The following is a 21,468-nucleotide window of genomic DNA, read 5'->3' on the forward strand; positions in this document are numbered from 1 at the left end:
GGAAGCATCACAGGACGTTCGGGGAGAGAAGTATAACAAACCGCCCACGAGCCTGCAGCCCTAACACCTGTGGTACCTTTGGTCGTTTTAGACCGTTTGCTGTTTCGGGGACCGCGGGGTAGCGGCAATTTATATCTGCCCGTGTCACTCACTGGGGCGTGAGTCCAGCAGGACATTGCAGAGCGGCGCCCGCCCTGCCCCGTGGGGGGTGGGGGGAGGTGTTTCCCAGCGCCGCTGTCCTCTCCTGGCCGGAGCGAGGCTGGCTGCTGGCCCCGCCTGCTCGGTTGGCCCCGGGATGCCTCTGCCAGGCGCGTTCTGGCTCGAGGGCGCCTGTGCGCATCCGGCCTTCCTCTCCTTGCGGCTGGAGGCTGTGCTGCGCCCGGGGTGAGTCCCCTCCCGCCGTGGGTGCCTCTGCGCAGGGCGCGCGCCCGCCTGTGGGCTGGGCGCCCGTGGCTTTCGCCAACTCACCCGGCCTGTTTCACAGCCAAGGCAGCGGTGCCTCATGGACCCCGTTGGCTGCGCACGGCCCCGCTTCACTGCATCCTTTTAAATGGAAGTTTACTTTGGCCGCTTGACCAACAGATTTCTTAAACTTTGTAATAATTGTTTTCAGCCTCTTAAATAGATGGTTACCCCCTCTCGAGGGACTTGGTAAGCACTAAGTTCTCTTTGCTTCTGGGTTTGTTTTTAAAGAAAAAGTTTACTTAACCTTTCCGTCCCTCTGGAGTTCGCTGCTCCTTTGCACACATACTTTTCCACACAGCTGGCCATGTGCCCCCACGCCCACCAGGCGCAGGGGCGCCACCGCCTGTGCGGGGCTGCACGCACCCCCCCGCCCCCGCCGTCCCCCGAGCTCCCCCCGCCGGCGCCGGGTTTCCTGTGGCTCCTGGGGCAGGGCCGCGCCGGCCGCCGTGCAGGGTCCCAAGGGAGCGCTGAGGCGCGCCTGTCCCGAGAGCACCCACGGCCGCTGCCCTCAGAGCCGCACGCCTCACCTGCCCTCAGGGACCGGGGCCCCGCCGAGCGCTCTGAGCGGCCCGTGCCGCGGGCGGGGCGCCTGGGGAGCCTCGGTGTGCCAGCCAACGGTCGGAAACAGGAAGCGCTTCTCCCCGCCTTCCTGGCTCGCGGTGAGATACCCAAGTGGGGCGGCCGGGGGGTTCGCAGCGTCCGTCCTGCCCCCTCCCACTTCCTGCCGCCCCGTGTGGAAACCATCGCATTGTTTATCGGGTCCAGGCACAGTGTCGGCCCTCGTGTGCGTTGCCAGGAGTGCTCGGGGCACGCTTCGGCCTCGCTGGCAGTGTTCCGTTGTAGACGTGGACGCTGGGGCTCAGCGGCGGTCGGCGGCAGGGCCGGCTTCGAGCCTCAGCCGGCCCGGATCCCCCGCCTGCGAGGGCCCAGGGCCTCCCGGGCACCGGGGCCTGGGTGTGTGTGCAGTGTGACCTGTAGCCCCAGCGAGGGGCCGTGCGGCCAGCCCTGGGGTTGGTCGGGGCTGCGTGGCCGGGGCTCTGGGCTTGAGTGGGGCTGGCCAGATGCGCTGAGGAAGGGCCGCTCAGCTCCGCCTTGGGGCTTCGGGGCGTCACCTGCATTTTCCTGGCTGACTTGGGACAGAGAGGTGGGGACTGGGCATATCCAGCTTTGGGTGTGCGTGTGTGTTTAACCTTCCCTGTGTCCCTGTGGCCACACTGCGGCTCCCACAGCGTGACGCCCGCCTCCAGGCCAGGCTGGAGGGGGCCGACCAGCCGCCCACTGCGCCTGCGGTCCTGGGGCCTTGCTGCGAAGCAGCTGTGTTGTGTGTGAGTGAAGACCCCTCAGGGCAAAGGGGCAGGGCCGACCAGGCGGGAAGGCAGGCGGAGCAGCCTGGGCTCTGTCCCTGGGAGGGGGCTGGGAGAGAGAGGGCCCCTGCTGAGACTCCCGTCCCTCGGTCCCCAGTGTCCGGCAGCTTCCGGGGGGGTGTGGCTCTCCCAGGCAGTTCACGCAGCCGCAGCCCGGGCCGCAGTCTCGCTGGTTCCCTTAGGAGGACTTGCGAGGAGCGTCGGCCCTCACTGTCCGTTGCTGTGCCCCCCCCCCCCCGTCCCAGGGTCCCAGCTGCCAGGGCCCCAGGCTGGCCCTGCGGACTCCCTGCGCTCCCTTCGGCCCCGCGGGGGCACAGCAGGCCGGCTTCTGTGCGCAGCAGGGGCAGGAGGCAGGGCCGGTGCAGGGCCGGTGCAGGGCCGGTGCAGGGCGGGTGCAGGGCGGGGCAGGTCGCTGCCCTGGTCTGGGCCAGCAGCCGTGCGTGGGGGCTGGGGAGGACCACGGCCCCGCCCGCTGGCTGTGCCCGCTGACCGTGCCCCGCTCTTCCCTTGCAGGGAGCCCGACCGCCATGCTAGGGTAAAGCAGAGGGGCTCGGTCCTGAACATGCTAAGGAGGCTGGACAGGATCAGGTTCAGAGGTCACAAGAGAGACGACTTCCTGGACCTGGCAGAGTCTCCCAATGCCTCGGACACCGAGTGCGGGGACGACGCCCCCCTGAAGACGCCGCGGACCTCGCCCCGGGACAGCGAGGAGCTGCGGGACCCTGTGAGTGTCGCGGGGCCTCCTGGGGCTGGAACGCCCTCCCCCGACCGCTCGGCCTTGGACCCCGGGGCCCGCGGAATAGGAACCCCTAGCCCAGGGGCCAGGCCGAGCGTGGGCCCAGGTGGACGTGGCCTGCCCAGCGGGTCAGAGGCAAGCTGGGCTTGCTCGCCCAGCCCGCCCGGCTCCCCTTGCCCCCGCCCCCGGCCCCCTGTCGCTGGTGGGACTGGCAGCCCCCAGCTCTGAGGGCTGGCCCAGCAGCCGGGCTTCCTTCCCCATTGGCTTCCTGGGTGGCCGGCACCTCCTCACGCGGAAGCGATGCTGACCGTACCCTGACCCCTGGGAGTGCCGAGCAGGAGGGCAGGGCCCCGTCTGGAAGCCGCTGGCGGTGGCCTGCCGCCACCTGCCCTCAGTGCGTGTCCCTGACCCTCGGCAGCTGGTGAGCCCTCATCGGCCTGCGTGGGGCCAGCGGCCCCGTGGGCCCGTCGGTGGGGCACTCTCCACTGGGCAGCAAGCGTCTGGGGCGCCCTGGCGGGCACTGCGGGCCAGGCACCCATGGGCCCGGCCTTCCGGAAGCCTGCGCTTCGTTAGTGGGGGGGATCTCTGGGGCCCTCTCTGGCCAGGGGCGGTCTCTGGGCCTGTCCCCGGTGGGCACGGCCGCCGAGTCCTGCCCACTGCTGGTCGGGGAGCCCAGAGCCCTCTCACGCCGCTCGTGGGAGGCCTCCTGGCGTGGACACCAATCGGGTGGCCCATTGGTTTCCCCTCCGAGCCCGAGCCAGGTTTCCTGGCCGGTGCGCGCCCACCGTCCCCGCTCCGTGGGTTACTAACGCCCTGCCGGTGACCAGACCTGGGCGCTCGCTCCGGGGGGCGGAGCACTTGACTGGCTGCCTCCTGTGGGCACCCCCGCTCCCCCGCAGCCAGGGCCCCGCCGGCCATGTTCCGGGCACAGTCCTGTTGCAGAGTGGCCAGGCCAGTCCGGCAGGGCAGTGGGGTTTGCCCCGTGTTGCCGGTGCCGGGCTGTGGCTCCCGGCTGAGGGTGGGCCCCTCGGGAGCAGGAACCCCTGCCTATGGCGCCGAGTTCTGTGTGTGCGTGTCGCGGATCCCACACACAGGCCGTAGTCGGAGTGTTCTCGGGGCTCCTGGCTTGGTCCGCCTGTCCTTCCATCCGTCCCGGGCCGGCGGCAGCTCCCTGCCCTGTCCTGCGCTGGGGGCTGTCCTGCGGGGCACCCAGGCTCGGCCCGGATCTCGGCCCGACTGCGGGCGTGGGCGTCTGAGAGCGGGGGGTGGGGCGGCAGCCCGGGGGCCTGTGGGCCGGGGTCACGCCCTCACTGGGCCACAGGGCCAAGGGCCGGTGACAGGCTGGCCGCCTTCCCGCCAGGGGCCGTGGGGGTCCTGGCGCCGTCCTAGGGGCGTGGGCCTGGCACGGCTGCGGGGCGGACAGGGGCGGGCGTGTAGGGGCCATGGGGGCCAGGCCCCCTCGCGGTCCCCCCCGCAGCACCCTGGCGCCTCGCGGGGCCCCCCTCCCAGCAGGGGTGGCTGGCCCCCTCACCCCACGGCGGGATGTGCCCGCGCTCCAGTTGGCCTTCCCCCGATGAGGGGCGCTCGGTGCGGCCGGCGGCCGTCAGTGTCACGAGCCGCGTGCCTGTGCAGCCTGTGTCGCCTCAGTGGGCTGCTGGGCGCACGGTGTCTGTCACCGGCACGTGCTCCTCAGCCGCCCCGAGGGCCCGTGGCCCCGGTGCAGGCGGCCTCCAGCTCCTTGTTTTCCTGCCCCGGTGGGAGGAGGGGCCACGGCCCTGCGTGGGCTCGGGGTGCGCAGCTCTGGCTGAGAGGCAAGCAGGGGGTCTCCGTGTGTGCTCAGGCCTCGTGGGTTTCACCGTGTGTGTTCATTCGGACCGCAAAGCGGAGGCGCACCAATGGGGCTCTTGAGGCTGACCCCACACTGGCCTCGGCTGCGGGGCTCGGGCAGGTGGGGGCTCTGGACCCAGCCCTTCCAGGCACGGGTTCCTCGGGTCCCTAGGGACCGCGGGTGGAGGGGGACGCAGGGTGCAGCTCTCGGTGTTTCCCTTCCAGGCTGGCCCGGGGACCCTCATCATGGCTGCAGGAGTCCAGGACTTTAGCCGGACAGAGTTTGATCGATTGAATGAGATCAAAGGTCACCTGGAAATCGCCTTACTGGAGAAGCACTTCTTACGTGAGTCGCTGCGGGGGGGCGGGGGGGGCAGGGGGGAGGGCGGAGGAGGCCGGGGGCAGAGGGGATGCTGTGCTCAGAAGGTCCGCCAGTCACAGCAGTCTCCCTGGGCTCGGGGTGGCGAGGCCCCGGGGACGCCCCGCTGGGCCTTCTGCCTCGTGAGCCCGGGCCGTGCCTCTGCCGCGCCGCCAGGCCCAGCGCGCGGTTTGCCGTGCAGCGACCTCCGTGCGCTCCGGGACAAAGGAGGCAGTCATGGGGCAGGAATGAAATGTTCCCCGGAAATTGGGTTATTTCAGTGGAAAGGGTGCATTGTATTTTCAGCAGTTAACTCGGAACTGGCCGAGCTGTCTGCAGAAACTGAGATTTATGCTTGTTCTGTTCTGCTGGGTTTGCGTGGCGAGTTGGGAGGGCCAGGGGAGGGACTTGGCGGTTCGTGCGGCGGCCGCCCGCCGGGTGCCTGGGCCGGCCCTCCGTGCTGCGGGACCACGCGCTCCTGCTACGGATGGTGCGGGCCTGCGGGCCCCTCGCAGACACTCTCTCGTGCCCGGTGTTGCCTGCCATCGCTTGCGGCCCTCCTCTGTTCCCCTGTGCAGGGGTGAGGAAGCCGAGGCTTGGAGGGCTGAGTAAATACCGTGACCCTAAACCAGGCGGCCAGGCTGGTGCCTGCCCACGGGCACCCTGCTGCAGGCCCGAGGCTGCGAGCGGCGCTGCAGGGCAGCATGCGGGGGGAGGCGCAGTCCCGCCCGTGCCCCGAGCAGCCGCCCCCGAGCCGCCACGCAGACAGCACCTGGCCCGGCCGGGGCTCTCCCTGTCCCCACTGGAGTCACCGCCCTGTGTCTCCCGGTGGTTTGGACACTCAGTGTCGTCTGAGCGATGGCCACGGGGCTCCTCACCTGCAGGTGAAGGCAGGAAGCCCGGGGGTCCCCAGAAGTGGGTGACGCGGCTGTCACTGCGTTTCTGCACAGTGTGCAGGGGCGGGCTGTCTGCCGGCGGGGCCGCGTGTGGGGGCCCCTCCAGAGGCCGACTGGACAGGTGCCGGGCCAAGCGCGGGAGGACCCACCACATCAGCAGGTGGAGCCTTGTGAACTTGGCTTTTGTGGACCAAGTGGCCGGATATCGGCCGCATCACAAGTGTCGAGGAGCCCCCAGAGCTCGTCAAGGGCGAGGTGTGTGGGGCCTCTGACAAGGGTGCCCTGTCGAGAGGGGCTCCCAGGGCAGGGGAGGGGCAGCCAGTGGCCCTCAGGTGGGCAGGACAGCGGGGCCCATGGCGACACCGGTCTGGGCCCGGCCGGACCATGCTGAGGGGTGGAGAGGAGCTCTGGCCGGGGGGCCGCGTCGCTGGGGTCCCGGGACGAGCCCTTGCCGTCTGTCTGCAGCGCGGGGTTGGAGGAACATGTCACGGAGTTCCGGGGCCCTCCTGCCATCAAAGTGGGGCGCTGAGCCCTGGGGAGACAGCCTGGGGTGGCGCGGAGGGCCCACCTTTGAGTGGTGGAAGCCTCAGCAAGACACACACAGAGGGGCAGTATCTGTCCTCTGACGCCTCCCCGCCCCTCCCCCGCGCTGCTGTGTCCTCTCCCCCCCCCCCCAGCCCCTGCCCCACCCCCTTGTTTCATCTGTGAACGAGGAAGCAGGCAGCTCGTTAGGCTGTAAAAATGAGACCCGCTTGCCCACCATCAGGACTCGGACACGGCGCAAGTTCCCTTCAGCACCGACCCACAGCCCGCGTCTGCGCCCGTCTCCCCGCCACGTTCTCCTCCCACGGGCTCCGCGCGCAGCCGGCGCTGCGTCCCTTCGGGCCCCCGCCGGCTGCCGCCCTTCCTGCTCTCTGTGCAGGAGCCCGGCCCTCTGAGGCGGGGTCTCCGCTCTGGCTGTCACGCGCGGCGTCCAGGGACTCAGCACGGGACTGGACGCGTCCTCGCCCTTCCGGGCGGGCGGGGGTCCCCTTCACCCCGGCGCCTGGCGGGGCCCCCGGCAGCATGCCCGGCCCTGCCGTCCTTCCTCCGCTTAAGCCCGGCCGCCGCACGGTCGGGGAGCCCCCGGGGGAAAGGCTGCGTGCACGCTTGGCGCTCCCTGTCCTCTTCCGGCTGTTAAAACGATGGCTTCATTCTCCGCTGAGGGTGTTGTGTCATTGTGAGGCTGTGGCTTTGAGCTCCGCTGAGGTGCCTCGATCCCTGTGGCTGCTGCCGCCTCCTTGGTGGTCAGCTGGCCCCCACCCCCGGCCGTGGGGCCTCTTCAGGATTGCTTCCGAGTCCTTCCGATGCGCCCGGTCCCCGTGGGTGACGCCTCGCTTTCTGGTGTGCCAAGGCGTCCCAGGCCTCTGTGAGCATGGCTTGCCCGCCCTGGAATGACTGTATTTTGCCAGGTATAATGTGCACTTTTTCACCCAAATTTTTGAGGGAAAAATCAGGATGTGCATTATACGTGGGTAGTGTCAATTCCATATCTACGTAACTGTTTTTAATCCTTTTGTTTATGCCTATGCATTAAAACGTAAGTCTAGAACGCAATAACGATATCCGTGTGTAAAATAATATCCTGGAATAGGATCATCGGTTTTGTTTCTAAATATAAGTAAATAATCGAACTAAAAAATTAAAATGAAAGGTGTTCTTCCTGCAAGTTTGGGCCAAAAATGTGGGGGCGCATTATACAGGGCAAAACACGGTGACCGCTGCTGCCGGGGTGGGCAGCGGTGTGTGGACAGAGCCCGCGGTTTTAAGTCTGCCCTCGCACGGGTGCTGCTTGGGCCTCCGGCGCCCGGGAAGAGCGCCGCCGAGAGCACCGGCGCGCGCGTCTCCCCCTCGCCCCCGCTCGCGGGCGCTGACCGAGGTCCTCCCTTGCCCCGTCTGGCTCTTCCCTCATTTCTCTTTCGTGCTGAAAGTGCTGGTTCTCGCGGGGGGCAGCCGCCAGCCACGGGGCCCCCGTAGCTCACGCGACAGCCTCGGGACGACAGGAGCGCCGCCACGCTGGGGCGTGTTTCCCCGTGTTGCCCTCTGGGGGCGCCCCAGCGGGGGCGTGCCGTCACCGTACTTCCCAGTCGCCTGGAAACGTCTTTTCCGTCGTCTCCGCTGTCATCCGTTCAGTAGAGCTTGGTTCATTCATTTCTTTTCCTTTTAACCACTTAGTTGACACAACTTCAGATGTACAGGACGTCAGGAAGGCGCCCTGTGGCGTTTGCAGGCAGCCAGTTCCCTGCAGGGCAGCACTTTGCCACACGCGCCTGCGTGTCTCTCCTCCTACCCCGCGTCCCCCGCCCGTCGCTGTTGCGTTGTCTGCGCCGTTGGGTGGCCCCCTCGGACGTGATGGCGTGATGCTGTGAGCCCTGGGTGCCTGTGTGTGTCGCCTGAGAGCAGGCGCACCCTCTCGTCCCAACTCCCCGCCTGATCCAAGTCAGGAAACAAACATGTACGGGACCCCATGATCCGGTCTGGGATCTCATTCGGACTTCTCTGTTCGTCCCGATAATGTCCTTTATGGCCAAGGAGAGTTGGGGTCACGCGTTGCGCTTGTCCCGCTGCTTTCGTCTCCTGGGACCCGCAGCCGTGGCCGGTGTTCTGGCCCGGCCCCCAGCAGGCGGCTGGAGGTGAGGCCTGGCCCCCGCCCGCCCGCATGTGTGCGCATCCGCCTGCGCCGCCGTGGCCAGGGTCAGAGTGCCGCCCAGTCATCTGCCGCGCGTGCTCTCGGAAAGCAGAACAGCCTGCTCCTCGCAGGAGAGGAAATAGCCCAGCGCACAGCGGCTCCTTGGTTATTAAATATTGAAGGGAACAGATGTCCCGTGAGAAAATGACACAGGATGAGGAGTGTGGAGTGGAGTGCGCGCTGGCTCGTGACCGGAGGCAGGATCCTAAATTTGTTAAAGTGGCGCATAAATAAATTAAAAGCCGCACCGTACATTTGCAGCCCGAAGTGCTTTTCGATCGTCACTGCCTCTCCGGCGCGGCCTCACGCCGGCCCCCAGGTCTGGCAGGAGAGTGTTGGCCGGTGGCCTGGGGAGCAGGCCGGGCAAGGCTCTGCGGCCCGTGAGCTGCGCACGGCTCCGCCCCACAGCGGCTCGTGGGGTTGGCTCATGGGGAAGTGCCCTTGGGCTTCAGGGCACGCGAGCCTCCTGGCTGCCAGGCCACCCCGGGGCTTCCTCCCATGTGTGTGCGTTCCACGTCGCCAAGCGGTGCAGGCCTGCGGGGTCCTCCCTGGACCTGCTGGAGGCTGCTCCCCGGGGGCCGCACCTCCTGGGGTCTCCAGCCCGCGGGACAGGGACTCCCATCACCTCTGGGCCACCGACACGTACCTGCTCAGTGCCGGGGACACGTGGGTGCCTGGTGGACGCAGCCAGGCAGGCGGTGGCGATGGTTCCCAGAGAGCCGGACTCGGCAGCAGGGCCCCTGGCGCCTGAGCCCCCCGGGCTCCCCGAGGCCCCTTCCCGCTCTGCTCCATGGTGTGTCAGTGCGGCTGCCTGGCATGGGGGAGGGGGGCAACCGGGAGGGCCCCCACTGGACGCCTGGACGTCACCGAGGGCCCTGGGGGGCGGTTCTGGGGCCTGTTCTGGGGGCGGCCCGCCGCTGCCCTTGTCCGCCGAGACGAGGCAGCCGTCCGAGGCCCGCGGAGGCTGGGCGAGGTGCGGGGTTGGTCAGATGCCCCCCACCCTCCCCTTTGGACCTGGGCCTGGAGTGGTCCCTCTGGGGGTCTGGATTTTTTCTTTTTAACTCTGCCCCTGTTGATTCGGTGACATTGAGCCGTGCCCGAGAAGGGGTCAGGCAGCCCTGCCCCCACACTGATGTGCTGCTGAAGCAGCTTCTGCCCTTTCTGGGGGACAGCGGGTGGGTGGCCCAGACAGCCAGGAAGAGAACAAGCACATACCGGTGGCGAGGCAGGGCGTCCGTGTTGCGTAGAATTCGTCCAGGAAAAACGTGATAGCGGACGCTGAGGCGATGGCCTGGCGAGAACCTCACGTGTCCAGATCACTTTTCTGGCTGGTGAGGGTCCGCCCTTCCTCGGTCACGGGCCCATTCGGCCCTGACTCCGTGCCCAGGACAGACCTTGGCGCCCAGACGCCCCCGGGCCGCTCCCGGCGGCCCTGGGCCCCGGGGGTCCTGGCGAGGGTGCCGTCAGGGACGCGGCGTTTTCATGGCTCCGTGTCCAGGCCCCGCCAGGCCTGGCGGCTGCTCCGGACCAGGGCAGAATCGGGTGCCAGGCGGAGTGTGAAGGCAGAGCTCTGTGCCTCTCACCGTCTCTGTCGCGTGTCCCGCCTGCTGACTTCTCCGAGCTCCTCGGGCTGCGAGGGAGACGGTGGCAGCTCCGCCTGCAGGTGGTGTCCGGCCCCAGGTCGGCCACGGGGAGAGGCGCCGCCAGGCCAGTGCCTGCCCGCTGTCGGCCGCCGCCTGGGCCATCCCCTCCTGCCGAAAGCCGCCTCTGTGTGGTGAGGCAGCACCGGTAGCGCCGGGCTGGCACGTGGGGGTGGGGGGCGCCCCAGCTCCGCAGGGGGCTCTTCTGCACCCGCATCGTGTCTGCTGTGCTGAGTGGGCCCCTGTGAGCCGGCGCGGAAGTAGCTGTTGCCTCCCCCGCGGGTCGCAAGTCCCCGGGGCTCGGGTGCAGGGCCCAGCCGCAACGGGCTGCCCTGTGCACACCGGGGCGGGGGGCTGGAAGGGTCTGTGGGTCTGTCGGTGTGTGGGCGAGCGGATGGGCAGGCGGGCGGACTTGCTGCCTCCACTGGCACCGCCTCTGCACCCCCTTCCAGGCACCCCCCCCCCCAGCAGGTGCCTCCCAGGGCTCCGGTTCTCCCGATCCCCCTTCCTCGCTCCCGCCCTCTCTGGTGTTTGGTCCCTAAGCACATGTGTTGCAAGTTTCACCTCTGCTTCCTGGGGCTCCCCCACTCAGTGCCTGGGGCCTGGTCTCACCGAGCTGGGTGCCAGGGGCCCCTGACCGCCCCCGCCCGGGAGCAAGCAGCTCATGGCACAGGGCGGACGGGCCTGGAGGGCTTCGCTGGGGGCACCGGGCGCTCAGCTGCGTGGGGGGGGCATGGGGATGGAGCTGGGGTGCACACGTTGCCTGGTTTGGTGCTAGGCTGGGGCCCCGGGGCCGGGCCTGCCCTGCGAAGCTGCACACCCTCTGCTGAAAGGTGGCGTCGGTCCGGAAGGTCAGCGTTCTGGGCGAAGGGCTGGCTGGGCTCCTCTTCCTCGTTACTCCACGTGGGGAAGATCGTAACGCGTGCTGTGCTCGCCCCACACCCCCGGGCGTTTCCGAAATGTGCCTGAAGCGCAGTGATGCTTCCTGACCCCCAGCAGCTGATGTGGCTGCGGGTACAAGTTCACCGTCCGTAGACGCCAACTCGGCGTGTGGCGGCCAACGGCAGGTCGCCAGGACGTGTGATGGAGACGCTGAGGGCAGCGTTTGCAGGGAACGTGACTCATATCCTGTGATGAACTGTTTTCCCCGTGGGGGGGTGCGTGGCGGTGGGGGCAGAGCGTGGCTGGGGGCACATCTTCCCTGGTTGCTGAAAGCAGAGGTGTGCGCCCTGCTCAGGCCCTCGGGCGTGTGGCTGCGCCTTCCTCAAGCGTCCGGGTGGTGGGGACGGGCCGGGAGCCCCGCGAGAGTTGTGGGGGAGGGAGAGGGGCTGGGCTCGAGGCCTCCAGCTTTTGGGCCAGGGTGTGGGAGCTGCTTTTCGAGGGGTCCCTGCGTTGGTGCTCCCAGCTGGTGGAAGGGAGTTTTATTTAAGGGTTAGCACTTGGTTTTTATTTTTGGCTGTGGCTGGGCCGTTGCGTTGGGTGCCAGGAGGGCTCCTGCCTGAGAGTTCTGCTTTCGCGGGTTTAAAAATAGCCTGGAAGCCGGGTCCTGCCTCCCTCCCGGTGACATCCCTGGAGCCTGGGCGGCGGGCTGGGCTGCGCCTGAGCGGCAGCCCGTGCCACCAGGCGTGCGGACGCGTGAGCTGAGGCCTGTTCTCTGTCTCCCTCTGAATTGGTGCCATGGGCTGGCTGGTTGAGGAGGAGGGGCGGCATCCTGAGTCAGGGACCAGCTTGCCAGCCCCGCCCTTCTCCCCGCCCTTCTCCCTGCCCGGAGGGGCCTGCCCGGAGGAGGAGGTGGGTGGGTGGCCCTTGTGGGGAGTGCCCTCCGACGTCCTCTGTCATTCAGTGCTAGTTTCCCGTTTTCGGGGTCCGCGTCCGCACCTTGTTCTTCCCCGTGTCTTTAAGAGCAGTGGCCAGCAGCCTCCGTAAAGAAACAGGGCACAGGCTGGGCCGGACGCCTTTTCCGGCCAGTGCGAGGCTGGGCCTGTTCGGATGCTGGGCTGCCACCGCGCGCGTTTCAGGCAGGACCCCTGGCTTCAGAAAGTGGAGCGGACTCTCAGCGAGTCCCCTGGGCTCCCCGTCTCCCCATCTCCCCATCCCACCCGGCTGCCCACCTGCTCTGGGGGGAGGTGGATGGGTGCAGGCCAGGTCCCCGGGCGCTGTCCCTGGCTTCCCTCTGGGGCCACCAGCCTGGCAGCCTGGCTTTGTCACGCGGGCGTCCTGTCCAATAGGAGCGCAGTGGGGGACTCCCAGGTTAAGGCGCGAACTGCTCTCCTCCGGGCGCACCCGCGGGTCCCAGAAGGCTCTGCGGGTGCTGACTCGTTCCTCGGGCAGGCGCTTCGGCCCTCCCGCCCCCGCAGGCTCCCCGGCGGCCCTGGTGTCCCTGCTGGTCAGGCCACGCAGCCCCGCGCCCGCCGTGGCCCACGGCAGACCCCGGGAAAGAGCGGTCCCCGGGCGGCCAGCCCCGCGGCCTCTGGGTGACGGTCCCTCCCGCCCGTCGGGGCTGAGACTCGGGTCCGAGGTGCAGGTGCGCGGCCGCCCCTGCCTCGGCAGGGAGCGGGCCGCCGCCGGACGTGCTGTGGAGGCCCGCGGGCTCGTGGCAGCGTCCTCCCCGTGTGTCCTTGTCACCGTGGGAGTTGAAGCTGGTGAGGGCTGCGTGGGTCAGGGCGCCACCCGTGGAGATGCCGCTGGGGACACTGGGCGAGTCCTGCTTCCGGCGCGTTTGGACACAGCTGGCGGCGGGTGCCGGCTGGGGACCCCGCACCCCTGAGCACCGCCTGACCCGCCCAAGGGCGCCCTTCTCTGGTTCGTGAGCAGTGCCTTCCTGGGCCGGGGGCAGAACGTCCCCCCGCCCTGGGTCCACTGGGACCTGCAGAGACCTGGAGTTTCATCTCGGGGGGAGTGTGGTGGCCAGAGTCCTGCCCTCCCCCGAAAGTGCCCGCGGCCTGATCACCAGGACCTGTGACTACGTCACCTTGCACAGCAAAGGGACTTGGCAGGAGTGATGGAGGGGAGGGTCCGAGATGGGAGATGGTCCTGGTAATGGTGGGGGCAGGGGGGTTGTCATCGAAGGGTCCTTGCACGAGAGGGCGAGGTCGGAGGTCGGGGTGATGTCATCGCCGGCTGGGGTCACCAGGCACAGGATGCAGACGCCTCGAGGCGCTGGAAGCGGCTGCGACACATTCTCCCTGGAGCCCCCGGGAGGAGCCGGCCCTGCCCACACCTCGGCCCGAGCCCGGGAGACGCACCTCTGAAGCTGTGAGAGAGGAATTTGTGTTCCTTAGCCCTGTGTCTGTGGGCGTGTCCACAGTGGCCACGGGAGCTAAGGCGCGGGCTCCCTCGCCTGGGCCTGGGGGCGGTGTCACAAGCCCTGCCTGGTGGGCGGGTCCAGGAGCCGGGCTGCCTGCGGGGGTGGGGCGGGGGGCGGGGGTGGGGGCTGCTCTGCCGGCCCCCAAGTGCCGCATCTGCGAGCAGCTCAGGCGACGGGCGGGCGCCCAAGCTGGGCCCACGGCGCAGGGCTCTGTGGAAGGCGGGCTGCCTGGCTGCCGGCCGGGCCTGCGCGGAGGCCAGCTGCAATGGCCCCGGCAGCTCCCGGAGGACACGGGTCCCGGGGGAGAGGAGGCCACCTTTGAACGTCCAGCTCAGCACTTTCAGGCGGGAAATTGGCTCCTGCCCCTGCCCCTGCCCCTGCCCGGGCCGGAGAGGGGGGTCGACGGCGGGGCTTTGTCGTGCCTCCTGCGCACAGAGCCCGCTGTGGCCTGCGCGCCGCAGTGACCTGAGGATGTCACCGTCAAAGGGAGCGTGCCCGTGCCATCCGCTGTGGCTGCTGAAACCAGCGTGTCGGGCTTGGGGAGGCGCCGGGAGAGAAGAACTCGTGGGAGAAAAACGACCGCTCGGTGCCGGCTGGTTTGCTTACTATTCAGCTGCCTTCGAGCCGCCAGGAAAGGAGGCTCTGGGGGTGCGGGGGTTCTCTGAGCTTTGCCGGGACCTGGGACAAGCTGATGGCCAGGCACAGCCTGCCCTGGGGTGGCCACGGTCCCCACACGGGCCAGGGAAGGCTGTCTGCGGCCGCTGGGGCAGGGGGCTTTGCAGAGTGTCCTGAAGAGGGGGCGTGTCTGTCTCGGCTCTGACCCCAGGGAAGGGGAGCAAGGGCAGCCTCCGAGGCTGCCACTTACTAGGACGCGACCCCTCGTGCTGCGACCCCCGGTCTCTGAGACCCCCGGTCTCTGAGACCCCCGAGGGGAGCGTGTCCGCACACTCAAAAGCAGGTGCAGGCAGCACGCGGGTCTGGGGGAGGGACTGTGTGTCCGCAGGTGTCCCCTCCGGCCCACGCCAGCCTGGCCGACGCTGCCCCCTGGTGGAGCCTGGGTGTGCCTTGCCCTCTCCCAGGTGGTGACGCGGGGAGGGCAGTTCGGGGCAGCGGCCGCCTTGAGGAGAACGTGGCTTCCTGTGAAGGGAGCCAAGGGGCCGGTGCACCCGAGACCTGTGGATGGAGGAAGCGTTGCGGCTGCCGTGGCCACACGGGGCGAAGGCCACGGACACGCACGGGCTGTGTGGGCATCGAGGCTCGGAGGCGCCCACGGGACATGCACGGGACGAACCCGGCCTTGACCAGAGCTCCCCGCCCGGCTCCCAGGAGCGGGCTGTGCGGCGCGAAGCCCTCGTGTTCTCCCCCAGAGCAGGCCCGTCCCCGCGGGAAGCACCACCGGAGGCCGAAGTGCCCTGGCTCCCGGGGAAGCGCCCAGGCTGGCCTTGGGGTGGGGGGGCGGTGCGCAGAGCGGCCGCTGCCGGCGCTGGGCAGGGCTGTGGCCACGCCCCGGGGGAGCGGGGGAGCGGGGGTGCCGCCCCCACGGAGGGCCCTCAGCGCGGGGCGCTGGGTTCACGCACTGGCGGGGCCGGGGAGCGCCCACGGAGCGCCTGCTCTCCCCCGGCCAGCCTGGGGGCGGGGGCCCCGGGGAGGAGGCCCAGGCTGCGCCCGTCAGCGGGTCCCCGTCCTCGCAGGGGAGGGCCCCAGGGCGTCCCCTGTGCCAGGACATACCCGCCGCCCAAGGGGCCGAGGCCGCGGGGAGCAGCTGCAGAGCCCCCCGGCAGACCCGTCCTCCGGGCCCACCCCCAGGCTGCTCTGGGCGGGGCGTGGTCACTGTCACGGTGGGACAGTGAGTATCTGCTGGGCCTCGTGGGGGGCCGCACGGAGGTCCCCATGGAGGCTGGGGCTCCCGGGCTGGTCACCTTCTAGGACCGTGGACCCCCATCACCCGAGCCCCCCCGCCGCCCCCCAACAGGTGCTGTGTGCGTTCGAGGGGTGAGGCGGCTGGGGCTCGAGGGGTCCCTGATCGCTCGGGCGGGCCCCAGGGCCCCGGAGCGAGGCTGGGGGAGGCCAAGGCCTGCGACACGGGGGCCGCATGTCCGCTGTGAGGGGTGCAGACGTCCTCAGGTGCAGGGGGCTGGTCCCCGGGCGGCCGCCGCCGGGATGCCCACCAGGCCCCGCCCCTGGTGTCCCCTCTGTCCGGGTCGCGGGCAGCCCTGGAGCGCGCGCGTCCTGTGGCCGCCCCCTCCACTCTGCGTGCTTGACGTGCCGGGGAGGACGGGGCCGGCCCCACTGCCCAGCCTCTGTCCACTGCGTCTTTCCTGGCTCCCCCTCGAGTCGGGTGGGTCCTGGCCACGTTCCGCGGGTAAAGCAGACGGGGCCTCGTGCGGGGGCTGTGGGCCTGAGTCAGGGAGCCGTGGGTGAGTGTGGTGTGTGTACCGGGGCTCACCTGCGTCACCTCCGGGGGCCCCTCCCCGTGGCCTCTCCCGGTGGCCTCTCCCGGTGCCCCGAGGACCCGTGAGAGAATGACAGGAAGCCACGTTAGCTTGGGGGACAGCGTTAGGGAGGTTGCTCAGGGAAAGTGGCCCCTGAGTCAGGACTGAGCCAGGGGCACTGACACGGGCGGAGGCCCTGGGGCGGGGTGGGGCGGGGCGGGGCACAGGCCGTGAAGGCCTGAGGGTGGTCCCCGGGCTCGAGCCCAGGGAGACAGAGTGGGCGACCAGCTGGAGCCCTCGCTGGGCGGGGGCGTTTGCCGCAGGCCCCGCAGGAAGCCCCTGTCAGCCGTACGCAGGGCGGCGGCAGGTCCGGGCTGAGGCTTCATGGGGGGGCCCTCTGCGTGCTGTTCGGAGCCAGACGGGGGGGCACGAATGGAACTGGGAGCTGAGGCGAGGAGAGTGGATGGATTCCGGGTGCCTGCGGGAAGAACCCCGGTGGGGGTGGGTGAGGGCCCCGCCCCCGGACCCGGCCCCGGCCCCGCCCCCGCCCCCGCCCCCGCCCCCGCCCCCTCTGCTGTAAAGGAGCCAGGCTGTGCGGGGCGGGGGTGCTGCTTTCTGCCCGCAAGGTTGCAGGCCAAGGCCCAGCGTCCTGAGGCCCAGCGTCCTGAGGCCCAGCGTCCTGAGGCCCAGAACGGGGACCCCCGGTCCCTGGCACCCGCCTCCTGGGCTGCTCTGCGCCCTTGGCCCGGCCCAGGCTGGACCCTGCGCCTCCTGAGTCTAACTCGGTGCATCCAAGGCCCTATCCCGAGGCCACCCCTTCTTTCTGAGCCCCCTTTGTGTGGCCCCTAAACAGGGCTGGTCCTGGGTCCTCGGGACGCCCCAAGGTCACAGGGGTGGGCGGCCTCGGTCCTCAGGACACTCGCCTGGCGAGGACTGCTGTGCCTCACCCCAGGACCGGAGGGGTCTCTGGGGGAGACCGTGGCTCACCAGAGCCCAGCAGACGGCCCCCCCGTGGGCGTGGGTGGTGTCCCCGGCCCCCTGGTTGCGGGGTCTCCTCCCGAGGGGCACGAAGGGAGCGGCAGCGCCCTGAGCAGGTCTAAACGTTTGTCCTCGGTGAGGGGCAAAATGGGGCCAGTCACGAACCCCCTGGTGGGCTGGGGACGCGCAGGCACCGGCCGTCCCCCTGGGGCGCCCGCCCAGCCCAAGGTCTTCGGACCGCAGGCCTCTCTCGGCCTGGCCCCCGCACGCGCCGCCGGACAAGGCCCTGCCGCTCGCACACGGCTGCTTCTGCAGGCCGGCCCGCGTCCGGGCCCGGGGCTGTGGCAGTGGCCTCGGCCCGTCGTCGTGGCCTCGGCCCAAATGTCACGGTCTTGGGCTTGGCCCTGCGCCCCCCCACCTGGTGAGGTGGCCGGGCCAGGAGGCGAAGATGCCGGGTCGCCCTGAGCACCTCGCTGTCCGCCCCGGGCCAGGTGGGTGGCGCCACGACCCGCAGCCCGGGCCCCTGGTCAGGCCTCGTTTGCCCTGGCCCAGTCCTCCCCGGCCCAGTCCTCCCCGGCCCAGTCCTCCCCCGATTTCGGCCACACTTCTAGGTCTTGGGATCAATCGTGGCTTTTCCCGCGGGATTTCCACATGCCGCGTCTCAGCCTGGCAACCCCACGATTGAAGTGGTCCGCGGTGCCCCTCCCCCCGGACCGTGGCCCCCGCAGGCCACCCTCAGCCGACCTCAGGGTAGACGCAGCACTTAGGGGACCCCCGGCCACACGGGGCCAGTAAGCCAGCCTCAGCCCAGCGGGGCAGGCGGGGACCCTGGGCCGGGCCAGTCATCGGCTGGGGGGCGGGGCTGTTCCTGGCTTCTCCAGCTTCCGAGGAGCCGCCCCCGCTCCCCAACTCCAGAGTTGGCAGGAGGTGTCTCCCGGTCTCCCCCGACCCTCCTCTGACGAGCCTGCGCGACCCGGATAACACGGGGTCCTCGCCTGTCTTTAACTTCAGCACGTTTGCCCTGGTCCGTGTGAGGTCCCTCCACGGTCGCGGGTCCGGACGAGGACGTCCCTGGGCGCTGCTCAGGCCCCTGCCGCCTCCGCTTCACACAGCGGCCACCTGGTGTGCGTCCCCCCCTCCCAGAGTCCATGCCGGGCCCTCCTCTGGCCTCGGGGCTCTGCACGGCGACCCCCCGCCCCCGCCCCCGCCCCCGCCCCCGCCCCTGCCCCATGCTCTTCGCCGGGGGCCTGAGCCTCACTGTTCAGGTCACCGGCGCCCCAGCTGAGGAGCTTCTGTCTGGGTGCCCCTCCCAGGGCCACCCTGGGGTCCCTTCCTCTAGGGCGTCCTGCCGGTTGGGGCGGTTGCTGAGGCGCTGATGCGTGTCTGTCTTGCACCCATTTCATTTAGTAAAGGAATCTCATCCTGCTTTGCCTCCCCCTCGCCCCTGTCCTGCCCCGCCCCCCGTGAGAGGAGCCTTCGGGGGTCCCCTCAGGACAGGAGCGGCCATCCCTGTCTCCTGCCAGCCCGCCAGGCAGGAAGGGCCCCCGAGCGCCCCGCGGCCCCCTCCGCTCCCACCAGCGCGGGGGTGGTGGGGGCAGGCGGTCAGCACACCCCTCCCCTCACAGAGGAGGAGCTCCGGAAGCTGCGGGAAGAGACCAACGCGGAGACGCTGCGGCAGGAGCTGGACCGGGAGCGGCAGCGGCGGCTGGAGCTGGAGCAGAGGGTCCAGGACGTGCTGAAGGCCAGGTGAGCGGGCGCCTGTGGCCAGGCCCGGGGGGGGGGGCGCTGTGCGTGCCAGCATCTCGGGGGGCATCGCGGCGCCGTCACCTGCGGAGCCTGCTGCAGGTGGGACGCGTGTGCGTCCCTGAGCAGCCTTCCCTAAGGCTGTGCCTCCTCCGGGGGCGTTGGGGGCGTCTGTGGGCCTGTGCTCTGTGCAGGGTCTGCGTCCTGTTTCCCTCCCCAGCCTCGCCCGGGGGTTCATCCTCCCTTTCACCAGAGGGGGCTGCCCGGCCTGTGGCCTCGGGGAGCACTTGATTATTCAGTGTTCAGTATCTTTTCATTAGATACTTTTCATAAGTATCGCCAGTTAATCAGCGATATGGGCTGTATATTTTGAGCTTAATGGTAACATAAGAAGCAAGGGTGTGAACGTTAATAGGAAAGAGAAGAGCTGTATGTATGTTTACGAGGCCCATTTACTTGGTTATTAAAAGACGAAAGTTAGGCCTCTCGCGGTGCAGCGCGGGCCCAGAGGGAGCCCGCCTGTGGCGCGCGCTGTGGCGGGCGGCCCGTGTGCTCTGTGTGCTGGGGCACAGCCCGCGCCGCCCACACCTGGGCTGAGGGCGGTCTCGCTGTTCTCTCCTTTGCTTCCAGAACCGAGGAGCAGGCGGCTCAGCCACCTCCGAAAAGCCAGGCCCCGCTCGCCAATGGTGCAGGTAGGCCCGCCGCAGCCGGCGGGGGGCGGGGGGTGGGTCCCGCGCCCATGGGGACTGGCTCAGTGTCTTGCTGCGCGTTGGTGAGCCGTAGCCGCGCGTGCAGGTCACCCGGTGACAGCGCGGCCGCAGTCGTGGACGCACAGCACAGCGTGTGGCTCCGGCTTCCCACAGGGAGGAGGTGCCCCGTCACGTCGGCTCCGTGGCCGCTGACCTGGCAGCGTTTCCTGGGGGCAGCCCTGGTTGGCGAGTGTCCCCGTGCCCCCCTGGCCAGGACCCAGGCCCTGTTCTCGGTCGCTTCCTTCCTGCCGCAGCTCACATTCTGTAGCTCATGCCCACGTCACACTTTCTACGTCATCCTTCAGGGGACGGCATGGGAGGACCGCAGGTTCCCATCGGGCTGTCCGGGGGCCCGGGCTGGCCTGTGGCCGCCCCGGCCTCCCCGTGCTTGGGCCCAGGGCCCATTCCTGCAAGCTGACCGTCTGCAGGGAGCCCCAGCCTGTGCGGGGAGCCCGGTGGGTCTCACCAGGAGGGCCTCGTATGTGAGCGCTGCCCCCGTAGAGATGAGGAACCAGCGGCCTGGAGGGAGGGCCTCCCGCGGGCAGCAGCCTGGTTGGGCTGAGCTCAGACCAGAGCGGGGTCCTGCCCACCCCGCCCAGGTCAGGGCCTGCCCAGGTGCTGGGTTGGCTGCGGCCTCCCTAGAACCCTGGGCCCCTTGGGTCCTCGGGTGCCACGGCCGGCGGCCCGGGTTCCGTGGCAGGAGCCACGCTGGGCGTGAGGACGAGGAGTCTCGTGTGGGCGTGGGCGCCGTAAGGTGCGAGACCCCGTTACGGGTGTCCCTGTGGCTCTAGCCGCCATCACGGCCCGGCCCCAGGCTGAGTCCATGGGGGGCTGTGGTCCCAGGGGGTGGGGGGACCCCGTGTGTGCAGCCCCAGGGCGAGGGAGGCAGGGACCGCGGTCCGTGTGGGTGGGTGGGGGCGTCCTGCAGCCAGGGCCGGGGACCCCGAAGCCATCGGCCCAGAGCAGGCCTGACCTACACCTGCGGGTCAGCGGGCTAGTCTATCCGCTTTTACATTTTGAATGTTTTTACAATTTTTAGTGGTTAAAGAAAACATTTCCTGGCTTGTGAACGTTACAGGCATTTCAAATCTGTCTCCAAAAGCACGCTCGGTCCATGCCTGCTTTTGAGAACAACGCAGACCGGGCCTCTCTCTCTCTGAAGCCCTGCCCGGCCCAGAGCCCCTGGGCCCTCACTCCTCCTCTGAGCCGCGGCGTCTGAGGCCCTGGGCCCTGGAGCCTGCTGCTGGGGCCCCCTTGCTCGGCCCTCTGACCGCGGCGGGCAGCGCCCCCTGCAGGCGTCTCTGAGACCTGCGGTCTGAGGAGCACACTGCTGCGCCAAAGTGCCCCCGTTCTGTGGGATTCACCCCGGTTTTCTGGGCCTGTGACGGAGGTGGCTTTCTCGATCCTTGGCTGTGGGAGGGCAGAGGCTGCTTCCCTCCTGGGGGCTCCCACAGGACGCCGTCCCCAACACTGGCTCCTGGCTGGGGCGCAGGGTCCTGGGAGTGAGCCCACCAGCCACTTCCCGGGCAGACAGAGCGTCCGGTAAGACAGGAGGCGGCTCCTATGGGCCCACATGGGCCACGCCGCCCCATTGGCGCCTGTGCTGGGGTTCGGGTGAGGCCCACCTGGGCTGACGCGCGCTGTGTGGCGGAAGCAGGTGCGGCTCTGTGTCCGGGCGCCGAGCCCTTCCCAGCCTGGCGTGGATCTGCGCGCCCGTTGGGCCCCGCGCGCCCCGCCTGCCCTTCTGCGGCCCCCCTTGGCCTCCTGGGCCCTGCGCCCTCCGCAGACTCCACCTGTCCCCACAGACCGGCGGGGCCAGGGGCTGTGCCCCCGCGTGCAGAAGTGGCTCTACGAGAAGTTCGGGGAGTATGTGGAGGACTTCCGGTTCCAGCCCGAGGAGAGCACCGTGGAAACGGAGGAGCCCCTCAGCGCCCGCAGGTGGGCCCATGGGCTGGGGTGCCCCCAGGGAAGCCAGGGGCAGAGCTCCGGTGGCCGGGCACAGGGGCTGCCCAGGGTGGGGGGAGGCCCCTGCTCCGCCAGGCCCTCCGCTCCACGGTCCGGCTCCTGCTCTGTGACCAGCACAGGGACAGCGGGCTCGGGGGCAGTGCCCGCTGCCTGGGCCATGCGGGGTCCTGTGCCTCCTCGTGAAATGCGCCCTGTGCCAGGCGCTGTTGCAGATCCCGGGGCTGCCAGGGTGCTGGCCAGTCAGGCTCCCGGGGAATGCGGGAGGGAGCTGAGGGACATT

General features: G+C 69.5%; 1 protein-coding gene across 2 annotated transcripts in view; it reads left to right on the forward strand.

The window, feature by feature from the left end:
- GRAMD4 (GRAM domain containing 4) overlaps nt 1–21,468 on the forward strand; it is a 50,352-nt gene that overhangs the window by 19,988 nt on the left and 8,896 nt on the right. For both annotated transcript variants that reach the window (XM_054582597.1, XM_054582599.1), the window contains exons 2-6: nt 2,343–2,553; nt 4,618–4,738; nt 18,357–18,477; nt 19,105–19,166; nt 21,029–21,161. In XM_054582597.1, coding sequence (XP_054438572.1) covers nt 2,343–2,553; nt 4,618–4,738; nt 18,357–18,477; nt 19,105–19,166; nt 21,029–21,161 — 648 coding nt within the window. The remainder of the gene's footprint in view (nt 1–2,342; nt 2,554–4,617; nt 4,739–18,356; nt 18,478–19,104; nt 19,167–21,028; nt 21,162–21,468) is intronic.

This window comes from Pteronotus mesoamericanus, unplaced genomic scaffold, assembly GCF_021234165.1.
Source record: "Pteronotus mesoamericanus isolate MK-2021 breed Mesoamerican mustached bat unplaced genomic scaffold, CSHL_Meso_final contig_702, whole genome shotgun sequence".
Classification (NCBI taxonomy): domain Eukaryota; kingdom Metazoa; phylum Chordata; class Mammalia; order Chiroptera; family Mormoopidae; genus Pteronotus; species Pteronotus mesoamericanus.